Genomic DNA, 26,756 nt, shown 5'->3' with positions numbered 1-26,756 from the left:
GAATAAATCATGTTTGGATCCTGAGAAAAGAGGCATCAGTTAGTGGTAGTTGGCTTCCCTGAATCTCAGGAACTCTGGATTATTAACAGTCAGTATTTATTTTCCTTCCTATTCAATCATTCATTGATAGAAAAACAGACTTTGTTACAAATATGTAATATGTAATGGATTTCTGGAAACTTTACATAATTACATTGCTGTATTTTAATGGAATATTTAGCATTATTACTGTCATTATTAGCATTTCAAAGTCACTGTGGGAGGTAAGCATATTTTCCATTAAAAGATTATTTCAGTATGAAATCTGTCTGAACTATTATTGCCCGTAAACCTGAATAGCACAAATGTCATACAAAAATAAGAAAACGTTTCATTCTTTCAGATATTATTTTAGTGAGTTAAAAACAAAATGAAATGACTGCATTGCTGGTGTTTGGGGATATTTAGCATAAAGATGGCCATGTTTTAAATTTTTTTACATGGTAAATTTTTAGGTGCTCTGTAAATGATGATGATTTTTAATGTGAAGGGTTTTTCACGTATCACAGAATAGCAAGACTGATTGGAAAAATAATTCTTATGTAAGTTATATGGGTTTGGTTAGTCAATGGTAATTATAACGACTGTGTGTTCTTACCTGCATTCAGTGTAATTTTGTACCAAAATATTTAGTCCCTGGAGAATGCTTTCTTCCTGGGGGGGGGGAAAAAAAGCTAGAGACAAGGTAGTTGTAAAAACTGGTTTATTTTTTAAAAATAAATACAAAAATATAAATATAAAACATTAGCAGATAGAATTTGATGAAATGAAATTGCACAAACATTTGTATACCAGGTTGCATATCACATCTACTAACACCACATGTACATGTATTTTGTTTTTGTTTTTTTTTTTAATTTAATGTACAGAACAGGATATACTTTAAAATTTTTCTTCACCTTTTTAAAAGCTTCATTTGCAAGGGCAGGGCATGTACCTAACAGAAGCGGCTTGTCTGTGAGGTTGTTTAAGGGAGGACTATCCTGTTCATGATTCTGAAATTATCTTTTATTTCCTAAGATGGACGACACTAAATTTCCATAGCTTTGGCTCTTGGAAGTGATTAAATAAAATGTTGTATATATTCCATGAGACATCCTACAGGGAAGAATTAATGTAATTAATAAACAACTTAAAAAGGACATGGGGAAAGAAAATTGTGCTGAGTGGCAGGAAAATTCTCCTGGAATATCAAACATTGTGAAGTGGAGACGGTGTGGGTCAAGTTAACTTCCTCTTGCCGGAGCAGAACAGACATCCTAGGTTAAGAGTCTTTGTCGCTTTCCCCGCCGCCGTACATCTCCGCCAGCTTGTTAAACCGAGGGCCCCATTCTCGGAGATAATCGTAGTTTTGGTCTCCGTCAGTGGTACCTGATTCCAAGGAACTCAGAGACTCAGCGATGGAGTCATTCCCTTCGTAGGCGTAGGTAGCGAGCGAGTCGTAGGGAGGCGCCGTGGGATCCAGGTCGTGCTCCTTGAGCCTTTCATTGATGAAATCCCGGACGTCTGCGTTATCTGGGGCCGTCGGAGTCCTCCGGGGGATAAATAAGGTTTCTGGAATAATATCTCGCCGCAGCTTTTTTTCCTCAATAGCGGCCGGATTCCTCAAGGTGCCGATATCAAAGGCCTGAGTGTCCTCCTCTCCGCCACCTTCATCATTATAGCTCACGATGTTGTCTCTGATGTCTTCTTTAGACAAGATCAGAGGCTCTTTTTTCCGCTGTCTTTTCAGAGCTGCGAACAGTACTACTATAACTTCAAAAAAGAAAAAGGAAAAAAAAAAAAAGATGCATTAGAGACCCGTCTGAAACACTATATAAATAACAGGGGAGGTATTATAAATGGAGGAGTTTAAGTTATTTACGTTTTTCTGGAACAGGTTAGAATTTAGAATTAATTTTGAACTTCTTTAATTTTTTTTTTTTTGCAGGGTTGGAGGGGGCGATGGTGAGAGGAGAGGGGAGTGTTGAAGGATTTACTAGGATGGTTAGAGTTTAAGAACAGTGATTCTGAATTATTTTTAAAGCAGTGTGTAAGAGTTTTTGAAATATTGTGATTTTTCTAAGAACTGTTTAAAAATAGTTCCTGATGGTAGATATCATTTATATTTTGCATTAAATAATGACATAAGGTGTTGTATAAAAAAGACCCAAATCAAATTCAGTTTCAAATAAAACAACTAAGAAGGGCAAACATACGCCCATAGTTTTACATTTGTATGCAATATTAAAAAGGCAGCTTTCTTCACAAGATATAAAGTATTCATATCTGTTAAATAGCTTTGATGATGGATTTATGTACTTTTTTTTTCTTGTGCTGTTCCTGGAGCACCTTAATTACTGGGGGGGGAAAAGACCACATTATTTAGACATGATTGGCTTAGAAATTTACCAGATTTTATGTGGAAATATATATGACTCATGAGATTAAAGAAAATGCTGGATCACATGATGGCAAACAGTGAATTCAAATTACTACACTGAATTAACTACAAAAATCACATATGAATCTCAGCTCGCCTGCTCGCTCAGTCTCTCAGTCCTGTCCAAACTTTGTGGCCCCAGGAACTGCAGCACCCCAGGCCTCCCTGTCCATCACCAACTCCCACAGTTTACTCAAACTCATGTCCATTGAGTTGGTGATGCCATCCAACCATCTCATCCTCTGTCATCCCCTTCTCCTCCGGCCTTCAATCTTTCTCAGCATCAGGGTCTTTTCAAATGAGTCAGTTCTTTGCATCAGGTGGCCAAAGTATTGCAGTTTCAACTTCAATATCAGTCCTTCCAATGAACACCCAGGACTGATCTCCTTTAGGATGGACTGGTTGGAACTCCTTGCAGTCCAAGGGACTCTCAAGAATCTTCTCCAGCACCAGAGTTCAAAAGCATCAATTCTTCGGTGCTCAGCTTTCTTTATAGACAAGCTCTCACATCCACACATGACTACTGGAAAAATCATAGCTTTGACTAGATGGACCTTTGTTGGCAAAGTAATGCCTCTGCTTTTTAATATGATGTCTAGATTGGTCATAATGTTTCTTCCAAGGAGCAAGCGTCTTTTAATTTCATGGCTACAGTCACCATCTGCAGTGTTTTGGAACCCCCCCAAAAATAAAATCTCTCACTGTTTCCATTGTTTCCCCATCTATTTGCCATGAAGTGATGGGACCAGATGCCATGATCTTAGTTTTCTGAATGTTGAGCTTTAAGCCAATTTTTCCACTCTTCTCTTTAATTTTCATCAAGAGGCTCTTTAGTTCTTCACTTTCTGTCATAAGGGTGGTGTCACCTGCATATCTGAGGTTATCAATATTTCTCCTGGCAATCTTGATTCCAGCTTGTGCTTCATCCAGCCCAGAGTTTCTCATGATGTCCTCTGCATATAAGTTAAATAAGCAGGGTGACAATATACTGCCTTGACATACTCCTTTCCCAATTTGGAACCAGTCTGTTGTTCCATGTCCAGTTCTAACTGTTGCTTCCTGACTTGCATACAGATTTCTCAGGAGGCAGGTCAGGTGGTCTGGTATTCCCATCTCTTGAAGAATTTTCCACAGTTTGTTGTGATCAGCACAGTTAAAGGTTTTGGCATAGCCAATAAAGCAGACATAGGTATTTTCTTGGAACTCTCTTGCTTTTTTGATGATCCAACGGATGTTGCAATTTGATCTCTGGTTCCTCTGCCTTTTCTAAATCCAGCTTCAAAATCTGGAAGTTCACAGTTCACATTCTGTTGAAGGCTGTCTTGGAAAATTTTGAGCAATACTTTGCTAGTGTGTGAAATGAATGCAATTGTGCAGTAGTTTGAGCATTCTTTGGCATTGCCTTTCTTTGTGTCTGGAATGAAAACTGACCTTTTCCAGTCCTGTGGCCACTGCCAAGTTTTCCAAATTTGCTGGCATTTTGTGTGCAGCACTTTCACAGCATCATCTTTTAGGATTTAAAATAGCTCAACTCGAATTCCATCACCTCCACTACCTTTGTTCGTAATGATGTTTCCTAAGGCCCACTTGACTTCACATTCCAGAATGTCTGGCTTTAGGTGAGTGATCACACCATCGTGATTATCTGGATTGTGAAAATCTTTTTTGTATAGTTTTTCTGTGTATTCTTGCCACTTCTTAGTATCTTCTGCTTCTGTTAGGTCCATACCATTGCTGTCCTTTATTGTGTCCATTTTTGCATTAAATTTTCCCTTGGTATCTCTAGTTTTCTTGAAGAGATCTTTAGTCTTTCCTGTTCTATTGTTTTCCTCTATTTCTTTGCATTGATCGCTGAGGAAGGATTTCTTATTTCTCTTTGCTATTCTTTGGACCTCTGCATTCAAATGCGTATACCTTTCCTTTTCTCCCTTCCCTTTTGCTCAGAGGGCTCAAACAAACCTTGTGCTCACCATGACCCAGGGACCCAGAGACCCACAGAGACTGAGACAGACCTGTGTTTGAGTGTCTCCTGAGGAGGTATGGGTCAGCAGTGGACTGCTGTAGGGGCAGGGGCTTTAGTTGCAGCATATCTGGGTATGGCATAAGCCCTCTTGGAGGAGGTCACCATTAACCCCACCACAGAGCCACCAGAACTTACACAGGACTGGGGAAACAGAGTCTTGGAGGGCACAAACAGAACCTTGTGCACACCAGGACTCAGGAGAAAGGAGCAGTGACCCCACAAGAGACTGACCCAGACTTGCCTTGAGTGTCCAGGAGTCTCCGGTGGAGGTGTGGGTCGGTGGTGGCCTGCTGCAGGGTTGGGGGCACTGAATGTAGCAGTGCCCGCATGGGACCTTTTGACAAAGGTCGCCATTATCTTCATTACCTCCACCATAGTTTGGCTGGAGGTAAATAACAGGAAGGGAATACAGCCCCACCCATCAACAGAAAATGAATCTCAACTAGATGTATCTTAATAATGAGTATAGATCCACAAGTAGAAATGTGTATCACTCACACAGGATATTTCCTTACTCCTGTGGGAAGGTATCAGTAATAATAATACACTTATTACTTTAGTAATCATAGTAATGATAAGAGCATAAAAGGAGAAATTTAAAATCAATTCCCCACTGGTTGTGTTAGTTTCCCAACCTCATTCAGTATTCCCAAACATTTTGATCATAATCCTTTAAAAATTATGATTTGGAGAAACAGATGTGAATTCAATTAGATGAGGAAAGGAAGGGAAAAGATCTTACCAGATACATATATGAATATATATATATATATGTATATATATACTTAACCTCATTAGAACAAACATTTAAAGGATATTGGATTTATTACAGGTCTAGACTTAATGAAGTGAAGTGAAGTGAAAGTCGCTCAGTCGTGTCCAACTCTTTGCAACTATACAGTCCATAGGATTCTCTAGGCCAGAATAGTAGAGTGGGTCACCTTTCCCTTCTCCAAGGGATCTTCCCAACCCAGGGATCGAACCAGGATCTCCTGCATTGCAGGTGGATTCTTTACCAACTAAGCTATCAGGGACTTAATGTGTCCCCTACAGATTCATATCTTAAAGCCTAAATATATTCCCAATGTGATGGGACATAGAGGTGCAGTCTTTGGGAGGTAGTTAGGTCATGGAGGTAGAACCCTCATGAGTGAGTGGGATTAGTGTTCTTATAAAAACAGACATAAGGATTTCCCTGGTGGTACAGTGAATGGGAATCTGCCTGCCAATGCAGGAGACACAAATTCAGTTCCTGGTCTGGGAGAATTCCACATACCATGGAGCAACTAGGCCTGTGTACCACAGCTAATGAACCTGTTCTTCCTAGAGCCTGTGCTCCACAACAAGAGAAGCCACCACAATGCAAAGCCCAAACTCCACAGCTAGAGCGCAGCCTCCACTTTCTGCAACTGGAGAAAGTCCCCATACAGCAACGAAGACCCAGCACAATCAAAAATAAATAAATGAAGTGATTTTAAAAATAAATAAATGAAATTTTAAAACTTAAAAGAACAAATGAGGCATGAGAGCGATGATTGCTGTCTTCTGTATGAGGATATAAGAGAAGACAGCCATCCATGAAAGAGGAAGTATGCCCTCACCAAACATAAAATCTTGGACTAGATCGTGAACTTCCCAGTCTCCAGACTCTAAGAAATAAATTTCTGTGGCTCAGGTTACCAGTCTAAGGCATTCTGGTGTAGCAGCCTGAACCAAGGCAATTATATTATTATGTAAAATGGCATTAAATTATGTTTTTCTCTTTTATTGACTTAGAACTGTAAGACTTCTAGCCCTCAAGCTGGTCTAAGAGGGCAAACAAGGGACTTTTTAAAATGCAACAAAAAAGGAAGTTTTAATCCATTGACAACTATTCTTGACCTTCAAAGTGATTAAAAAATAAATAGGCCACCACCAAGAGAGATAAACTGTTTATTCTACAAGTTTTTGAGAAAATATGACCTTTTATTTTGGCTAAATTCATAATTTGTGCACATGCATAAACTTGAGATCTAATGATTTTAAACCTCAGACAGCTTGTTATCAACTAAATGATCTTACACAATAAAAAATGTTCTAATAATGAGGATGATGAAACTTACTAAGACTGGCTTCAAAGTCCCAGTTCATTTCACTGCTTCTTGAAATGTCAGGTACAGTGTTTTTGGCTTAGGTTCACAGGAATACTCACAATAGTTTTAAGATAATGCAACTAGAGAGTAAGCAATCTGATTTTTTAATTCAAAAGCAGTTATAAACCAATTTGCTCTGGGTTATAGAATCAAATATTGCCATTTTAGGGACAAGTGAACCAGATAAAGGGTTATGTTAACATTAAACAGGAAACGGCTACCATAGTGAGGCCTTTATCCAACCATAATAAGAAAAAACGTGGAAATAAACTTTACTGAAAAACTATGTACACAATGACAACAGCGAGGTACCTGGCCTTGGCTTAGCCACTCAGAAATTATGTAACCTTGCAAAATGTTTTAAATATCTCCAACTTTCAGTTTCATTATTTAAGAAAGGCAGGTCCTGACTCTATCTGATCAGATGTATTTTAATATAAACCACAGTCCTGGTTAATTGATATCTGTCTTAAGTTCAGGTGTTAGTTTTGGGGGTAATATTTTAATAGATGGGCTTCCCTGGTGGCTCAGCAGCAAAGAATCCGCCTACAGTGCAGGAGACCAGGGTTGGACCCCCTAGAGAAGGAAATGGCAGCCCACTCCAGTATTCTTGCCTGGGAAATTCCATGGACAGAGGAGCCTGGCGGGCTACATTCCATAGGGTCACAAAGAGTCAGACACAACTGAGACACTGCCACTTTAACTTTCTTCACTACAAAAGCTTTAGAGGTATTCCATCTTGGTTATTTCCCCCAATCAAGGGGAACTTAGGACTTAGCAACTAAACAACAACAACAGCAATTTTAATAGAAACATTTCTTACAGACACAGTGAAGTAAGCCATCTAGGAAATAAGCACATTTCCCCTAACCTTTCTTACCCAGCAAAATGATGATGCAGAGGAGAATGGCGATCAGGGCCCCTGTGCTGAGGCCGGCCGGCAGGAGCAGGGCCTCAGCGCTGCAGGACTGCATGTTGCCCTGGCTGTCGCAGGCGCACACTCGGATGGTGAGTGTGCCCGTGCTGCTCTGAATCGGGTAATCATTGTCCGAAATCACCACGGGCAAGAGATAAGTGCTTATTTCATGTCTGTTGAATCCATTTTTTCGGGTTAAAATTCTGGCTGTATTATCTAAAATAAATTTTAACATATTAAAAATAGCTGGGGACAGTGGATTTGTCTCATCCAGATCACCATGGTTTAACACATAGATATGATAAAAAGGTGTCTTTTTAAAACACAAAATTTTTATCAAATGTATACATGGCCATTTGGATATAGATAAGATAAATAAGCTAGTTTGAGGAGTCAAGGCAATTCAAATATAAATAAAATAAATAAGATAGTTTGAGGAATCTAATAGCATGATTACTTACTAACTTTTTAACTAATTCTCACACGTGTTCAAAATGGTGGATTTTTATAAGTGGATCATTTATCAAGACTATAGAGATGGTAGCATATGGTTTTTCAGAGTTTTCAAAAAACAAAATATTATGCATACCAAAGAAAAAACCATAGTAAATGGTTTTTGTTTACAAATGTATGTGTCCACAGACGAAACACACATTAATCTTAATATTCATGAAGAAAAATATTAGGTAGTAGCACTTTTGGAATCAATAATACAGTCAAAAACTTTCAAAAGTCCCAATATATGAAGAACAGTGAGCTAATTATTTAATGTTTTTGAACTTAGATTTCCACCCATTAAAATTAATTCAGTGCATAACTTAAATAGCTAGTGGAAGACACTAATGTAGGAGTGCCTGACAGACATACGGAAAGAGGCAGGGACTTAATCCAGCTACCATCCTCCTACCTAGTACATTGCTACTGATATTTCCTTTATCTGATAACTCACCCAGGATCCTCAAATTTGGGTTGCGAGTTGATAATATTTCTTCTAGCTCTATATAACAAATACTGAAAAATAAATATACGTGGATGATAATGTCACACTCTGTTTGACCAATGTGCTGGGTCTTGTTTAGCCACTCCACAGGGCTGTTTAAGATGCCAGGGTAGGTAAGGGAGTGTTAGGCAATTGCTAAATCAAACAAGTAGGATAGCAAAATTGTAAAAGAAGAGAAGTGACAATATTTTTGCAATATAATGGCTGAACATAAAGTAATCATTTCCAAAACTTTAGCAAGAAGTTAAATCTTACTACATCAGTAGATTACTACATAAGCTAGGAAAGTAGACGAGCAAAACAGATGTGCACAAGCAAATTTAAAAAATCAAATGTAACCCTGATAATTTTGCAATTTTGACTTCTCTTCCAATAAGTGTTAGGATACAGCTCTTCCTTTCACAAACCTACACTAAAATAAATCATTTATAAGCATGTGAGTATTTTTATAATCTTCTTGCTTAGCCTTTTTTAACTTTTCAAAAATTTCAAAATCTTAATTTTGTCTACAATAGCTTTGATACGTTAAAGAGTCAAAAGAAGTTTTATAATCCACCTTCAATGCAGGAGACCTGGGTTTGATCCCTGGATTGGGAAGATCCCCTGGAGAAGGGAAAGGCTACCCACTCCAGTATTCTGGCCTGGAGAATTCCATGGACCGTACAGTCCATGGGGTCACAAAGAGTCAAACGTAACTGAGCAACTTTAAGTTTAACCATTCTATACAAATCATTTTATTAAGTATTCAGGAAATCATCATTTAATAAAGCTTTTGATCTGTAAATTAGTGAAAAGTGGGAGACAGTACTATTTCAACTCTCTATTCCTTTTTAAAATTGAGAGGTGGCTTGTTGAGATCCAGGGCTCAGTTTAACAAGAATATAAAACAAGTTAAAATACAATTAGAAAGAGGTTCAATATTGTCAATTCAGTACAAAGAACGCCACATCTAAATTCTACGTTTAAGTTACCAGATTCAGCAAATTAAAATGATGGGTGTTGTTTTTCTGATATTCAGATGTAATTGGGCATTTTGCATTTTATATGCCAATTCTATGTTAATTTTTCCAATCACAATTATTTTAGGTGTCCAAAGGGGTAGAATGGCTTCCCTGATGGCTCAGGCAGTAAAGAATCTGGCTGCAATGCAGGAGACCCAGGTTCCATTCCTGGGTCAGGAAGATCCATCCCCTGGAGAAGGGAATAGGAACTGGCTTCAGTATTCTTGCCTGGGGAATCCCATGGACAGAGGAGCCTGGCAGGCAAAGTAGTCCATGGGGTCTCAAAGAGTCAGACATGACTGAGTGACTAACACACATAGAGGTATAGAAAACAGACATTTCAAAAGCTCAAATTTAGTAAACAGATGTTACCAACTGATCCACTCCCTTCAACTGATTTGTGCAAAAATCCTATATTAAAAATGAACAGTTGCTCAGTTTAAAACTATCCATTATCCTAAACTGCTTTCTGACATTCTGAAAGCCAACCAGATGTACTATAGCAACCTCGCTCTGCCAGTATACATACATGGAAAGTATTGTACTTATGCCAATGTAGTTATTAGATTTCTTGCAAGAATATATAATTATATCTATAGCAGCTCTAAAACAAGCATACCTGTTTTGTTTCTGCTTTTTTTTTAAAAAAAAAAAATTCAATAAATATGTTTGGTATTTTTGATCACATATAAAATTCATATGTTATATAGGAAAATAGTGTATCTCGTCTTTGCCATCTATGTGTTTGCACTCAATTCCCTCACAGGCTAATATGGCTGCTTTTTTCTTTTCTTTTTTTTTTCGTCTCTTCTAGGCCTTTTGACTTTGGTGAATCTGTTGCTGCTAAAACTCATTGAAGTTTCCACAAGAGCCTCACTAAGACATTCACTTCCCTGTGTACCCTACTATTTTGTTATAAGAACTGATTATTTCTGGCCTTTCTGAAGTTTGCAAGATCCAGTGTTTTCATTAATACCCATATACTGTCTTCTTTCATGTATTTTATTATTTAAAATTCAACAATGTAAACTCTTGTAAGTAAGAAATTACCAAAATATCTTATTAAAAATCTAATGAAAACAAACCTTTGCAAACAGATCTATAAAGTAATATATCATGTATATGTAGCTGTTAATTTGGGGAAAACTTCTTGTTTAAGTCACCTTAAATCATAATGAACACATTCCAAAATTTACCTTCATTGTCTTGTACTGTGAAGTTTGGATTGACAGCAGCTAAACTGAAGAAAAATTTCTGTCCACCTAAAGGATCATCTTTGTCTACTGCACTTATAGTCTGTATTAGCTGCAGAAGAGAAAAAAAAATGTACATTTATCAAGCTTCTGTGGTTAGAATCTTCTTTATAATATTTAATTTTTAGTATCCAATTTTTCCAGTATTTTTTAAAGACAATTATTTTCTTCCTTATAAGCATGCATCTTTATTTCAGTTATTCTATCCTTTTATTACACAACAGCAACACTCTCTATCTCACTGTCCTCGATTTTGTTTCTCTCTTTTTTCTCACTGTCAATTTCTCCTAAATACTATCCATCTTTTAAATAAAATAATGAGCAATAACATACTATTCTTCATAGTTTTAAGAATTTAGATATAGCATTTGAAAGAAGTAGGTATTTCATATATGTTTAAACATTTATCTAGAAAAGTTATTTAATGTAGGAAAATTTAGAAAGTTTTTATAATTATAGCTTTGTTCTTCATCAAAAATAAAGTCAAAACTATTCAAACAATGTAGAGATTTTATAGAATCATTATGCATAACTTTATAAAGGAAAGACAAACATTATCTATTTTTAGAGTAACTCATTTGCACTCTCAATAGAACTATATTTTTTTTAATTCAACATGTACATACTATGGAGAATGGTTATTTTATAAGGGTTAGCTCTAATTTATTTCAGGATAAGAGAATATAAGAGGCTATCTAGTAACAAAGTATAAAATTTAATACCTTATACAATGATCATATCACTACTTTGAACATATTATATAATAATTAATATTATATGTATATAACAGCTATATATTTTTGCATAAATATATCAGTTTTTCCTTAACTTATATGTATAATAACATTTTATGTGTTTTTTACATATTTTTCAAGAAGGGTTCAGTTCAGTTCAGTCACTCAGTCGTGTCCGACTCTCTGCGACCCCATGAATTGCAGCACGCCAGGCCTCCCTGTCCATCACCAACTCCCGGAGTCTATCCAAACCCATGTTCATCGAGTCAGTGATGCCATCCAACCATCTCACCCTCTGTTGTCCCCTTCTTCTCCCGCCCCCAATCCTACCCAGCATCAGGGTCTTTTCCAATGAGTCAACCCTTCGCATGAGGTGGCCAAAGTATTGGAGTTTCAGTTTCAACATCAGACCTTCCAATGAACACCCAGGATTGATCTCCTTTAGGATGGATTGATTGGATCTCCTTGCAATCCAAGGGACTCTCAAGAGTCTTCTCCAACACCACAGTTCAAAAGCATCAATTCTGCGGTGCTCAGCTTTCTTCACCGTCCAACTCTCACATCCATACATGACCACTGGAAAAACCATAGCCTTGACTAGACAGACTTTTGTTGGCAAAGTAATGTCTCTGCTTTTAAATATGCTATCTAGGTTGGCCATAACCTTCCTTCCAATGAGTAAGCGTCTTTTAATTTCATGGCTGCAGTCACCATCAGCAGTGATTCTGGAGCCCAAAAAAGTAAAGTCTGACACTGTTTCCACTGTTTCCCCATCTATTTCCCATGGAGTGATGGGACCAGATGCCATGATCTTAGTTTTCTGAACGTTGAGCTTTAAGCCAGCTTTTTCACTCTCCTCCTTCACCTTCATCAAGAGGCTCTTCAGTTCTTCTTCACTCTCTGCCATAAGGGTGGTGTCATCCGCATATCTGAGGTTATTGATATTTCTCCTGGCAATCTTGACTCCAGCTTGTGTTTCTTCCAGCCCAGCATTTCTCATGATGAAGAAGGGTTCAAAAGTTGTTAAATATGTGTATCAATGCCTATATAAATGGTCGAATTTATTCTTAAAGGAATATGCTTTTTACTGCATTAACTCAATTTAATATTACATGGATATTTGATGGAAATGTTTGTTACTGGTATTTTATTGATTAAAAAGGGAATTTTAAGCTCGGGAATTGGTGGATGGACAAGGAAGCCTGGTGTGCTGCATGCAGTCCATGCGGTCGCAAAGAGTCGGACATGATTGAGTGACTGAACTGAAATAAAGTTTAAAACTGTAAAATAATTAGAATGATAAATTATTTTAACTATTTCATATTAAATTATTTTTCTCTTATAGTGTCTTATAAAAATAAAAATGGAAGTACTCCCTAATTATTTACTTCAAAGTGATGCAAGAAATATAACTGGGCCAAAGATAAATATTATCATTAGAAATAAGTAGCAGAAAAATAATTTAAAACTTGAAATAATTCAAAATATTTCTTTAAAAATATAACATCACTTTATGATTTTTTAGTGGTAATTTAAGATTAAATAAAGCAAGAATTTATGGCTAATGACATCCATTTAATAACAAAAGATGGTATATATAAAGCAGTTAAAGTTACAATCTTCCAGAGTTTGCTAAAACTCATGTTATTGGGTCAGTGATATTAAATATTGTTAAAATATATTTTATTGACTAAAGGAGTAAGGCATGCCTGAGAGAAAATGGAAGAAAGAGAAATAGCCAGTCCTCTCCTCTGCACTTTCCCAAGGTCCTCTGACTGTGAAATGGAAAAAATGGGAGTCTAGTTGCCTCATTCAAGCATTGTTGTTGTTCAGTCGCTAAGTTGTGTCCGACTCTGTGACCTCACGGACTACAGCACACCAGACCTCTCTGTCCCTCACTATCCCCTGGAGTTTGCCCAAGTTCATGGCCGTTGAATCTGTAATGCTATCCAACCATCTCATCCTCTGCTGCCCTCTTCTCCTTTTGCCTTCAATTGTTTAAGCATAAGAAGGGACTATTCATGCATGTAAATTACATCCTTTTCCCAACAGGAAAGTCTTCTACCCTTCAGACGGGGAATAGACAAGAAAAGTGTGCAGTGCGTGCTAAGTCGCTTCTGTTGTGTATGACTGTGTGCAGACTTTTGGACTGTAGCCTGCCAGGTTCCTCTGCCCATAGGATTCTTCAGGAAAGAACAATGAGTGGGTTGCCAGTTCCTTCTCCCGGGGAATCTTCCCTACCAAGAGATCAGGGATTGAACCCATGTCTCTTATGTTTCCTTCATTGGCAGGGTGGTTCTTTAGCACTAGCACCACCTGGGAAGCCCCAAGAAAGGAGGAGGGGTGGGAATTAGCTTTATTTGTCTCACTGGGGCTTCCCAGGTGACGCGGGTGGGAAAGAATCCACCTGCCAATTCAGGCAGTGCAAGAGATGTGAGTTTGATCCCTGGGTAGGGAAGATCCCCTGGAGTACGAAAGGGTAACCCATTCCAGTATTCTCGCCTGGAAAATTCCATGAACAGAGGAGCCTGGCAGCTACAGTCCATAGGACCACAGAGTCAGACATGACTGAGCAACTTAGCACACAAAACATACTCTCACTGTGTCCACACCCCAAATGAATGGAATTATGTTCCATGTTGTTTAAATGCTGCTCTTAAAGAGCACTTAATTCAGAGAAGTTCTGGGTGGACTGAACTACTCTATAAATAACTAAAGCAAATCCAGAAGTCCTCCAAAGCTCCTACTTCCCTGGAAGGAGGGAAGACAGACTTAACAAATTAATTTCAAGAAAGTTTCAGTAAGGAAAGACTTCATCAAATAACTATTTTGATTTTGCCTGCTAGGATGATGTAACCTAGAATTCCATCAGTGAGTATTTAATAGTTTAGTTCAAGCAAACATGTTTCTGCCTATGAGACAAAAATGACATCTAACAAGCTGGTCTTATTAAAAGTAACTAATATGGGAGGATTTTGCACATGCAGCCAATTAGACAAAAATTAATAATCATATTCTTCCTGTCAAGTTTGTCAAAATAGACTAATTACTTTTTAAAATTAACATCATCTTTGATTTGATTATTTTCCCTCAATATACCAACTTGTTTTTAAAAGTTCAAAGAATATGAAATTACTGGCCAGATATAGGTTCAAAAAAAGGAAAAAGGCATAAGGAAAATAAACAAACACAATCCTTTATTTTGTGTATTTTGAATACATTTGGGAATGAATATTTATAATGACTCAAATGCTCTGAAAAGATATCTCTTAAAAATCAAATAGAATAACCATAGAGGGAGCAATGTATGCAGCAGTTTCAAAGGGGGTAATTCATCTCCTACGGAAAAGACTTCAACTTAGATCATGCTGAGCCTGCCAAGCAGAGAACTATTTGGAATGGTATTTTTAGGGCACACTGTTTCATGAAGAAGTAGGTCGGAAGTAGCTAAGTCCTTTAAATATTCCATATTAAACATTTCCATAACATTTTCAACTAAAAAAAAATGAGTCCAATTGCAGCAATTTTACCATTTCAGACAATAGACAGGCTATTGAATTCCTGTTAGAATCTTCCAAAGGAAGAATTTATTTCACAATGTAATTTGCATAAAAATGTAACAATGACATTGATGTTTATAAAGAGCATCAAACGAAGTCTAAACACAATACAGTTTCGTAATGGCTTCTCTTTCTTTAATAAAACACGTTTGATTTCCAATTATTATTTATAACATGCAGCTCCCTTCTGTGAAAACAGCACTCAAACCAATTAAGAGAATTTCTTTCAACCATACAGGCTGGCGCTTTTCAAACAACAGAATGAGCCCACTGAGGAAAAGATTTGAAGAGTTATAAACAAAGCTGGTATAGGAAGAATGTTTTAAAGGACGAAAACCGAGTCATTAAGCACTTTACGTGTTGCTGTAATGATGAAACACTAGTCTAAGCCTTAGGAGTGAGCTCTTTTGCCCTGCTCCAAAATTGTATTTGCATATGTTGGAATAGTGATGGAATGTTTTGATGATCTCAAATATTTGTGTTTTCCCCAACTTTCATTTCCTGTCTTGCAAGCAGTTACCAGTATTTATCTAATGGCACATCAGCATTTCTTTTCCCTTTTGTTTATTCATTTGTTTTTGTTTTTGAAAGTTAAAAAGTTATTTCTTCTTACACCTTAAGTTTTGCAGCTACTATTTCATATCTGCCTGCAATGCAGGAGACTCAGGTTCGATTCCTGGGTCAGGAAGATCCCCTGGAGACGGGAATGGCTATCCATACCAGTATTCTTGCCTGGAGAATTCAATGGATAGATAAGCCTGGAGGGCTGCAGTCCATGGTGTCTCAAAGAGTGGGACACAACTGAGCAACCAACAGTCACTAACTAACTTGGCTTTGCTATTTGTTTGTTCTAATTATATTTCTGGGACTTTCAATGAATGATTTTATCTCTGTTTGCTCATTCCTCTCAAGATTAGGAAAAGAAAAATATTTGAAGTGCCCGTTAAAAATCTTCCTATGCTTTTAAATCCTATGGATGCTTACCTGTCCTGGTCTGGCATTTTCACAGACAAAAGTGTCATAGAACACAGCAAATTGTGGGGCATTGTCATTAACATCCAAAATTCTCACGAAAACAGCCACTCGAGTCATCTCTTTGGGATTGTCTAGAAAAAGGAAAAGTTTGTTTAAGAAGACACATTTGTACACCAGATTTAATTTATACAAGCATCTTGTAGATATTAAGTGCTCATATTCAAATAAGCATCAACTTCATTCTGCTATCATAATGAACAAATGCAATAAAGAAAATTACTACAGAGCCTAATTAAGTAGTCATGAATTCAGTTATTATTGGACTCAAGAGTACTATTAATATTTTGAAAAATCTTTTTAAAAGCACAATCCGATGTAATTGATTTCATATAATATTTGTGTCTTCACTCTCCAAATGCACAATGTAAGAACAAATATTTATTAAATCTTTATTATACATCATTAGATTTCTTAATTTATACCTGTTTTTTGGATAAAGAGTGGTATTAGATAAATCAGTAACTTGCCTGAGGTCATCTTCTATGTGGTAGTTGTTAATTACAACCTACCCTTCTGACTACTTTTATCACTAAAATATATTTCAACAGCTACTGTCAACTCTCCTTTTGGAAATTTTACTATATACCCTATATACCTACTATCAAATTGAATGGATATTTACAATGAAACAAGATTTTAAATGTTTCATTAATAAAATTGTTAATTGTACCATTTCATCAATACAAGCTCAATTTTGTATAACAAAATTAGTTCAATAGTTACATGTAGTATAATAATCATGATTTTTTTTTTGCCAAGATCAAGATCATCAAAGTTTTAACATAAAAACATGCATTTAAAAATATGTTTTGATTTGTAAATGTAATTTTAAAACATGTCTACTTAGCTTATCCTTGGGTAACAACCTCATATTAATCATGAGTGTATTTTCCCCTCCAAGGATTTTTCCAGGAACTTGCACTGATATCCTGAGAGTGTTTGGGCATCTTAAATTAAGGTTATAGTCATCAGCCTTCATGATCTCAAAATCTCGGTCTCTGGATATAGTTCAAATTCTTTGCGAACTTTGGCAAAATCAAACTCAAGATCAATATAAAAGAAGAAAGGAGTAATTAGCTAAAAATAAAGCAAAGCAAAAAAAAAAAAAAAGGCACGTGAGCTGGGGGATAGTAACCATCATCTTATTAAATGGCCTCTATCTACATGGGTTATGAATAATGATTTTCCCTTTGTGAAATTTATTTGAATTTCTAATTTTATCTAAATAATTTTCAGATGCAAGGGTTAAAAAAATCTTCTCAGGTACAAACAGGGAGTATATCACTACACAAAAGAATTTATTTCTCTTTCCTTTTCTTCATGTAATTATAATGTAACTAAAATAATGAAATCAGCAGTTTCAAAAAATAACATCTAAGAACTAATTGTTTGGCAGGGAGGCAGACAGAATTCTAAATCCATTTGAAATGAATTTACCTTTCCTCTTTTCAAGAGAAAATTTAAAACACTTCCCCTCTTTAACACTATTGTTCAGTCCTCCTTCAACCTTCTTAACCCAAAAATATTTAGCTCTCAGGTTCTAATTTCATATTTGCTCATCTACTGCTACATGCTTTTCACTTCTTAGTATGTCAGGTGGTTATTAGAATTTAGACTCTGGAGTCAGACTTGATTCCCAGGTTCACCATTCATTCAGTGTTTAACTTTGTCCAGTTTACACTGTTTCTCTAATGCCTCAGGTTACTCAACATGAATCAAAACAGAACTTCTGATCTTATAAAGTTATGTGAATAATTTGGTGAGTGAATACAAGAAAATTTCTTATCGAAGTATCAATCAGCTGGTAAACACTCAACACTAATACACATTGTTATCAGGGGCTTCCTTGATATCTCAGTTGGTAAAGAATCTGCCTGCATGCAATGCAGGAGACCCCGGTTTGATTCCTGGGTTGGGAAGATCCCCTAGAGAAGGGAACAGCTACGGATTCCAGTATTCTGGCCTGGAGAATTCCATGGATTGTATAGTCCATGGGGTTGCAAAGAGTCAGACACTACTGAGTGACTTTCACTTTCAATACACATTGACTATTATTATGAAGATCGTCTTTATTATCACTGTCGTATCTTCTTCATTTCCTTACATTGTTTGAAAGCTTAATCTATCTTTCTCCATACAAAGCATCTACACAATAAAAATATGTCAATTAGTTTTCTTATAGTTCATGGGGGTCTCAGGAGGAGTACTTTTGGGGAAAAGTGGATAGAAGAGAAAAAAGAGAAAAATGCTGTTCCACTGTTTTTCTACCTCTCTTATTCCTAAACCATTTGCTAATACCCAGAGGCATAGTGATTCACCTATAAATGAATCCTCAACTACCCAAAGTTACTTGTTGCTATGGGAAAGAGTGGGGAGGTATGATTCATATTTTCTAGAATGTACTCTTTAACCAACTTGTATAGTTAGTGGACATAAGCAAAATGTTTTCTTTCAATACAAAGTCTTGATATAAAAATAACTCTTTTGTTGGTAGCAATTCACTTTCTAACTATGCCACAGAAGCCAAGAAAGACAGAAGAGTTTCACATCTAAAAAATTGCACTGTCAGTCCGTTCCCTAACACAATACAGAGCTTCTCCAGCCTCTTTACACATAACTCAAGGCTCTTCAAATCAAAAGCTAAATCCACAGGGATAAACATGCTTTGTAAAGCATCAGGCCTGGAGTCATCTATTCAAAAAAACAGTGCTTACACTAATCTTTTTACTGGCAGATGTGGCAGCTTATGTATAAATAAAAATATAAAGCCTTCCCAGGAAACATCATACTGAATAGGAGCCGGCTTATATTTACCACCTGAGCCTCTCGGTCGTCCAGCAAACTCTAGTGTAGGGAGAACTTGTGAGCAATATAGGATCTTAAAATCGACATCCTAAGGTAAAACCATGCCACATATTCACAGGCTTTTCTATACCTCCAGGAAGAAGAAAATATAAATCGTCATCTAGAAATCCCAGGCTTTAGAAAGAAGTGTCTTTTGTACCTTCTTAGGGCAAGAGTTTCGACTAATAAGGAAGCAGGTATAGAAAATGGAGCCCTTAGTCAGAAACTTTGCTCTACTGTTCTCAGAATGTATTGCAATGCTTATAGTTTAATTCGCAGATATGGTTATAGGAACTCCTTGATTTCTACAACCATGTGTTTTACAATCCTTGATTATGACCTTAGTTTTAGATTTTATATTCTCCAAATGGCATTTAATTTTTTTTCCCAAGAAGAATAAATTACTCCTTGGTATAATGCACTAAATGATTGCCTAGAATAGAACTTGCCATATGATAGGATACACTGCTAAGTAATGTAGAATTAAACTGTTAGAGGCAGGGTCTGGAAAAACATTGATATTTTTAGGTCATTCTGCACTGTTCTGGATGAATGGCACACTTACCAGTGTTCAAAATCCAGCAAAAACAATGCCCTATATGCTGTTTCCCTCTCACCCTCATTCCATTTAATAATTGGAACAGCGTGATGGGCCCCTCACTGTGTGGGGTTTGGCAGGTAGGCATTTCCAGCAGTTACTCCATAGACTGGTTTTTATTTAAGGGCAGAAAGTAAGTTTAGTTCTTAAAATGAAGAACATAATTGACTTAGCTTTTTACAGAATCATAATTATTTCAACTAGCTTTAGAAGTTAAATTTCTCAAAGTATCTGAAACGGAAAGTGCAATTCCTAGCTCATTAGGCTTGAATAAGGAGCTTGACTAGAGCAGAGAGCACAAACAATCGTGATTCTGGAATAATCAAACTGGATCCTGTCAGGCGCATTTAACATTGTGATGTGGATACAGATAGAGAAATAAAAGCTTTCCTTAAGAAAACCTCAAAAATTCTTCAGTTCACCCTGAGAGGTACAGCCATTTATATTTCATTATGGAAAAACTGGATCATTTGGATAGTAGGGTTCATCTATATTTCAGAGCCAGATGTACGAAAAAAATTAAGTCTAGTACTTTCTCTTGAGGCATTAAGTTCATTGCTGATGATTAGTCTAGCCCAGCTCCATCCTTCTGAGGCTTGATAGTTCAGCCCCAGTGCCCTGCCTTCCAAATCTTGGGATGATTACTTCAAATATCTTGACCTTGATATGTGTTTGTGGATTCAGCTTACTTTTTCAGATCTGAAATGTATAGTCTTTTTTTTTTTTTACCCTGTGATTTAGTCCCTAATTAATGCTTCTATTTAAGACAGAGCTGCTCTATTCCATGCATATACCATAATACAGGAATCAGAAACCATGAACAGGTTTGGACTGGTTTGCTTCAGGGGCATGTGCTATCGAGCAGGGGCTCACACTCAGAAGGCCCCACCCTTATTTAGTGCTCTGCTGTTGCTATCTTAAATTTCTTCGTCATATTTTAACATGAGGCCTGAGATTTTCATTTTACAATGAGCTCTAAAGATTATGTATCCCAGTCCTGTACATGGGTAAGAACAGTTGCAGTTGGATACAGATAAGACTTTGATTGGGCCTCTCAGGTGGTGCTAGGGTAAAGAACCTGCCTGCCAATGCAAGGGACCCAAGAGACGCACGTGCTCTGTCCCTGTGCTGGGAAGATCCTCTGGAGGAGGGCATAGTAACCCACTCCAGTATTCTTGCCTGGAGTGTCCCATGGACAGAGGAGCCTGGTGGGCAACAGTCAATAAGGTCACAGAGAGCTGGACACGGCTGAAGTGACTGAGCATGCACGCTTGATTTTGCATGCTGACTCTGTCTGATACTAGTTGGGTGAACTTTTATAAATTAAGTATAGAATTAAGTATTAGATCTAAAAACAGAATGACTAGTTTCAAATCCCAGTTTTATTGCTTCTGGCATTGTGACTTTGGACAAGTTACTAAAATCCCTGGAGTCTTAATTCATTCTCTGTTAAATAAGGTCAATACAAATATTAGGAAGAAAAAAAATGATCTAAATTTCTTAGAATACCTGTTTAGAGTGCTTAATGTGAGCTATCATTATGGATACCTTTGTTTCTTCACCTATTAAAAAGAAGTAATCATATCTATCTCTATGTTTATTGTTCAAAAAAGGACTCCCAGCATTTTAGCATAAATTTTAATTCATAGTGTCCATGCAATGAATTTAATGCATTTCCCTTTCTCCCAAAGAGAATATCTTTAGTTTCTAATTCTAGATCATTTTTATTAGTTAATACTAAATGTAGATCTGTGGATGCCCACAGCTATTTCTCAGTATATATAGAAACTATTGAAAAAAATTATAGATGTTAAGAAGCCTTTTCAAACCTTAGATTAAAATTACAATTCATTTGTGCAGTGAGATGGAACCATTCTTAATATAAAATAAAACCTAAAATTATGCTAAATATGATATACGTAAAATTCATCTTACTGATTTCAGCAGCTATAACAGTAAGATTGTGCCACTGAGATAGTTCACGGTCAAGTGGCTTTGATGTATAAAGGGATCCATTTCCAGAATGTATGTTAAAGATCCTGTCAAGGTCAGTATGGCGATCCAAGGAAAATCTGAACATAGAGGGCAGAGAAAAATACATGGCAGTATTATTGATGGCTTGCAGGAGAAAATGGTGAAATGCAGAGACACACATATAGTGATATTTAATAATTTTAGGAAAGTGCAAAGTACTGATCCAGAATGCAGACTGTGTCATGGATTTATCATACACACACACACTTACATTGACCTTCTACCATCTCCCCAAAACTTCCTCCTAAGGGCTGAATTGACTTTTACTGCGCATTTAAATGCTGGTCTTTTGAATGTTTTATGTTATTAAGTCATTGTGTATTGCATATTTACCTGATCTTGATGTATTTTTTCCACAAAGCTTAGAATTACAAGTTTTACCCTACCAACTGAATTTACCTAGTGACTGATAATCCTATTAGAGAATTATTACATGGGTCAAACGCAAAATATCATTCCCAGAAAGCAAAGTTTTGGAGTAAGAATATTGGAGATATTGGTTTCCTCAGAGTAGTAGATCATCAATTTATGACAGTGTTCCATAGTTTCAAAGTATCAATATGATACCTGGTTTGCTTCAGTTTCTTACCTACATGTATCACTATAAAATGTATATATTTTAGGCAGAGATATTTTGAGTAGAAAAGTTTGGGATAGGAGTTTCTAGATATTTTATCAAATAAAATCTTAGTGTATGTATTAAAAAGACAACTATTCTGTAAATTGATTAAAGGCATAGTGTTGAGTGTTATTCCAAAGCCTAACAACAGGTTTATCCATTAGGATGATGTAGTTGGTATAAATCCTATTATTTTGGGGATTTTCAGTCAAAGTTTAAAACAGTAACACTCATTGGTGATTCCTGCCACTTCACACTCCTAGTGGTTTGTGAAGATTTTGAAATTTTGGAGGTAGCAAGCATAATCTCCCAAGTTATCTTGAAAGTTCCCTATTAAAACATTTTTAAAATAAAGCAAGAAAAACATGACAAAACTAGGAGTAATATATTATGGCACATATTTTCTTAAGCCACAACTATCATTTACTTAAGGAAAATATATGAGATAGTATTTTAAATTATATTTTATAAGTAATAATACAAAATAATTTTGAAAGTGCCATAAAACTCTTTTTATTCTTTTCCTGTTTCAGACTTGTATAATGTTTCCAAAAAGCAGTTGAAATATATGATCTTTATGCTGGATTTTGAATAAATTGCATTAGAAAAATAATTCAACATACCAATACAATTAATGTGACTTTATGTTTGAGGATGACTTATTTTAGATTTTTATTTTAAATCTGTTCTAAGTAGAATAGACTAGTAATTTACAAATTTCCTTAATAAACCCTAGCCCTTTCTAACAACATAACATGAATTTAGTTTTCTATTCAAACTGCATGTTTTAGCCATTCACAAATATTGTATCTGAAATAATTCATAAATTACATTTCAAGTTGACAAAATTTTTACTCTACTGAAACACAAATTTTACCTCCTCCTTGGAGTATTCCATTACTACCTGAAGTGGAAGCTATTTGTTCCCTTCCATCCTAAAGCACCTTGTCATTTACCATATTGTATTAGGAGTTCATCTCACATCTCAAAAGGAAATCAAACATAAAACAGCAAGCATCATACTTTAGTGTCTAGTACATACTCAATGAATATTACTTCTCACACTGAATCTACTTTCTTTCTTGAGAAACATATTAGTAACTGATATGATCATCCACAAATATTTGTTGAATAAAAGAAATAATGACTCCTTTGGCATTTTGGCAAATAATAAATATCCTTATTTCTATAGAATTATGGCAGGAAATTGAAGGTTGTAAATCAATATAAAGCATCCTTTTCTTTGCCAAAGCCACTTTATGTGTGTTTTGTCTTTTTTTTGTTTTTGTAGTTCAGTTTAGAAAACAATGATAAATTTAAATGATTATGTGAAATTATCTGGAAGATACAGAGAGATCCTAGTTCTTTTTCACAGTTGACATAATTATTGCTGACTCTTGAACAACACGGGTTTGAATTCTATGGGTCCATTTTTACAACAAATATAAATTACAGTATGCATTTATTAAAACAAATAAATATGAGGTTGACTCTTCAGATGCAGAGCCATGGATACAGAGGGCCAGCTATGAAGTTATACTCAGATTTTTGATTGCACGGGGGCAGGGGAGATTTACACCCCTAATCCCCAAGTTGATCAAAGGTCAACTGTATATTTTTCAATTCTCTATTGATACATTCTATGTATTATCTAACATTTTCATTTTAAAAATCAGTTCCAGAAGACACATTTTAGGTAAATCCTTTTGATTATTGCATTAGCATCCATGATATATGACATGGAAAGTTTATAATATGACCAGTATTGTCCTATTGTGTGTATGTGTGTGTGCATGTGTGTATGTGTGTGCATTCAGTAGTGTCTGACTCTTTGTGACCCCATAAACTGTAGCCTTTTGGCTCATCTGTCCATGAAATTTTCCAGGCAAGAATACTGGAGTGGGTTTCCATTTCCTACTCCAGAGGATCTTCCCAACCCAGGGATCAAACCTGGGTCTCTTATGCCTCCTATATTGGCAGGCAGGTTCTTTACCACTAGCGCAACCTTGGAAGCCCCATTATCCATCTATAAATGCATTGGTTTAGTGAAATTACTTTATTTCTTTGTTTATATATATATATGTATATATATATAAATCTGCATGGTATATTAAGAATAACATCCCAAAATATTCATGTTCATTTTCTGCCTCGTTAGTATAAATTCAAATATATAACAAAGAACATGGCTAGACTCTGTCATTAATAAGCAATGAAGTCATTAATTCTGTTTCTTAGTAGATATAAATGGATTTTTTTCTCCTGGTCCATAGATTTGCATCCTGATGAAAAATTTAATTAAAAAAGAATCCACAGACATATTTTAACATATAATAACCATTAGTCTATAAGATGGGGCTTCCTAGATGGTGCTAGTGGTAAAGAACCTGCCTCCCAATGCAGGAGATGTAACAGATGTGGGTTTGATCCCTGGGTTCGGAAGATACCTGGGAGAAGGAGACTCCAGTGTTCTCGCCTGGAGAACCCCCTGGACAGAGGAACCTGGCAGGCTACAGTCCATGCAGTCAGTATCTATTTCATTAAGTGGAAATAGATCTTTGTATCATCACTTTGTAATGTCACTAGATGTAAACTGAACTTTAAAAAAATACTATATTTTATTTTAAAGAGGCTCTTTGAAAACTAGAAACACAGAACACAGGCTGTTAAAGTCAGTTAGGAGCTATGCCAAGGGAATGCTTGTTAAGTATTTAATAAGGAAAAAAATAAGTGTATATTCAATAAATGTCTACCAAATAAATGACAAAAAAATCTTAAAAGGAAAAAAAATCCAAGGAATGCAGCAATTTTAGTGAAGACAAATGGATGGGAGAAAAGACATTTATGAGAAAGTCATGCTGGCAGGTGGGAGCTATACTTGAGTACCATCTGCAAGTTTTGGCTGCCAATATGTAACCTGTCATGCTGTATGTGACTATAAGAAAATGTTTAGGTAAAATTATATAAATTAAATAGTAATTTATATATATATATATATATATGACTGCACTTAAGATATGACAGGAGTTAGAGAATTTAAACTTTGAGCTAGAGTCACATGGCACATAAAATTAGATATTCCCAGAATTCTGTTGCTGCATAGTTAGGAGGCAGAGAGTTGTGTACTTGGAAACTGTACAACCATTTGAACTTCTGCTTGACCGGCTCACATTGTAAAAAGGGTAAGCAAAACCAGTCTGCTCAGGATTAAGGAAGCAAACGGAATCCAAAACAACTGATGGACAACAGCTTAAAGTGAGCAGTCATTTTGATGCTGAATATTGTATATATAGATACCTGGTACATTTTTAAAAATGAGAGAACAAATGTCAACAAAAACTTTGTCCTTCTCATTTGTATGTGTTTATCACATCTTACATGTTTTTGGGGGCCATAAGAAAACAAAGCAAATGAAAAATTTGAAATGACTCTGATCTTTCTAGAATGTTCTAAATTGTCTGATATAACTAAAAGAACAACCAAAAACTTCTCCCTTTGCTGGTAGGAATAAAGAAGAGTTTCTAAAATCATAGTGCCTTATGACATTGTTATGATTATATTCGTTTTAATTACTAAAACTTCTCTCAACCTCACATTTTATTTAAGAACCCCAAAACACAAATAAATCGATTTGGTTACACTTCAAATGCACATCTGAAAAATATCTCCTTTACCTGTATCAGGCGTCAGTCAGAACAATAAATACCTTAAAGAGATAGGAATATGATGCAAGCCAGTTTCCAGTAACTGGCATGATTAAAACTGAAGCAAACTGTGAAACTTATGCATACCCTGCCCCAGAATATAAACAATTTATTTTAAATACATGTGCTCAGCAAATGTATGCACAGCTCTTTCAATGTATTAAGTGCTTTAGATAAAATTTCATCATCTCTCCATTTACTTCAATTCCCTTTCTTTTCATCGTAAGCATAAGCATACTTACCTAATGGGACTAGAAGTAGAATCTGGGTCCCTTGCCATCACAGTACCAATGATTGTACCCACTTCAATATCTTCATGAACCTCAAACAGATAGGAAGATCTGCTGAAAACAGGGGGTTCATCCACATCTTCAATAGAGATTTTCACAATTGTTGTATCTTTAAATGGTCCTAGGTAATAAAAACGTGGATCCACATGGGTATTTTCTGCTTCAACCTTCAGAGTGTAAAGCCTTCGGCTCTCATAGTCAAGTGGCTGTATTAAGAATAAATAGGTAAATAAATCATTAAGTTAGATAGAAGGAAATTGAATTATATGTCCTTTCCAAGTTACAGTATGACTTTTAAAGCCTAGTTGAGTTCTGTCATGTTGTTCATTAACTGTAAATAATTAAAGTAATAAAAATATAAAATAAAACTACTTTTACACATCAGGTGGAATTCAGTTTTATTTTCATGTACTTGAAATGTAGTACATCAGAACATAGGAAAACGAGAATCTAAACCTTAGAAAAATTGAAAAGGATATTAATATCTATCTTATATGATGGCAACCCGTTATAAAACATGGTGGATTGTGTGTGTGTTTGTGTGTATATATG

At 36.0% G+C, this 26,756-nt stretch overlaps 1 protein-coding gene across 1 annotated transcript in view; it reads right to left on the bottom strand.

Moving 5' to 3' along the window:
* Positions 1–725: 725 nt before the first annotated feature.
* The window catches only part of CDH10 (cadherin 10), a 169,029-nt gene continuing 142,998 nt past the window's right edge, over positions 726–26,756 (bottom strand). Inside the window, exons 7-12 of the mRNA XM_081523424.1 lie at positions 26,157–26,410; positions 21,493–21,629; positions 16,065–16,186; positions 10,730–10,838; positions 7,497–7,748; positions 726–1,794 (exon numbers count right to left, since the gene is read on the bottom strand). Of these exons, the coding sequence (XP_081379550.1) occupies positions 1,304–1,794; positions 7,497–7,748; positions 10,730–10,838; positions 16,065–16,186; positions 21,493–21,629; positions 26,157–26,410 (1,365 nt within the window). The 3' untranslated portion in view covers positions 726–1,303. The remainder of the gene's footprint in view (positions 1,795–7,496; positions 7,749–10,729; positions 10,839–16,064; positions 16,187–21,492; positions 21,630–26,156; positions 26,411–26,756) is intronic.

This window comes from Giraffa tippelskirchi, chromosome 8, assembly GCF_054371585.1.
Source record: "Giraffa tippelskirchi isolate mGirTip1 chromosome 8, T2T-mGirTip1v1.2.pri, whole genome shotgun sequence".
Classification (NCBI taxonomy): domain Eukaryota; kingdom Metazoa; phylum Chordata; class Mammalia; order Artiodactyla; family Giraffidae; genus Giraffa; species Giraffa tippelskirchi.
The sequence above is the reverse complement of the archived record's forward strand: the minus strand, read 5'-3'. Positions and strand labels throughout refer to the sequence as shown.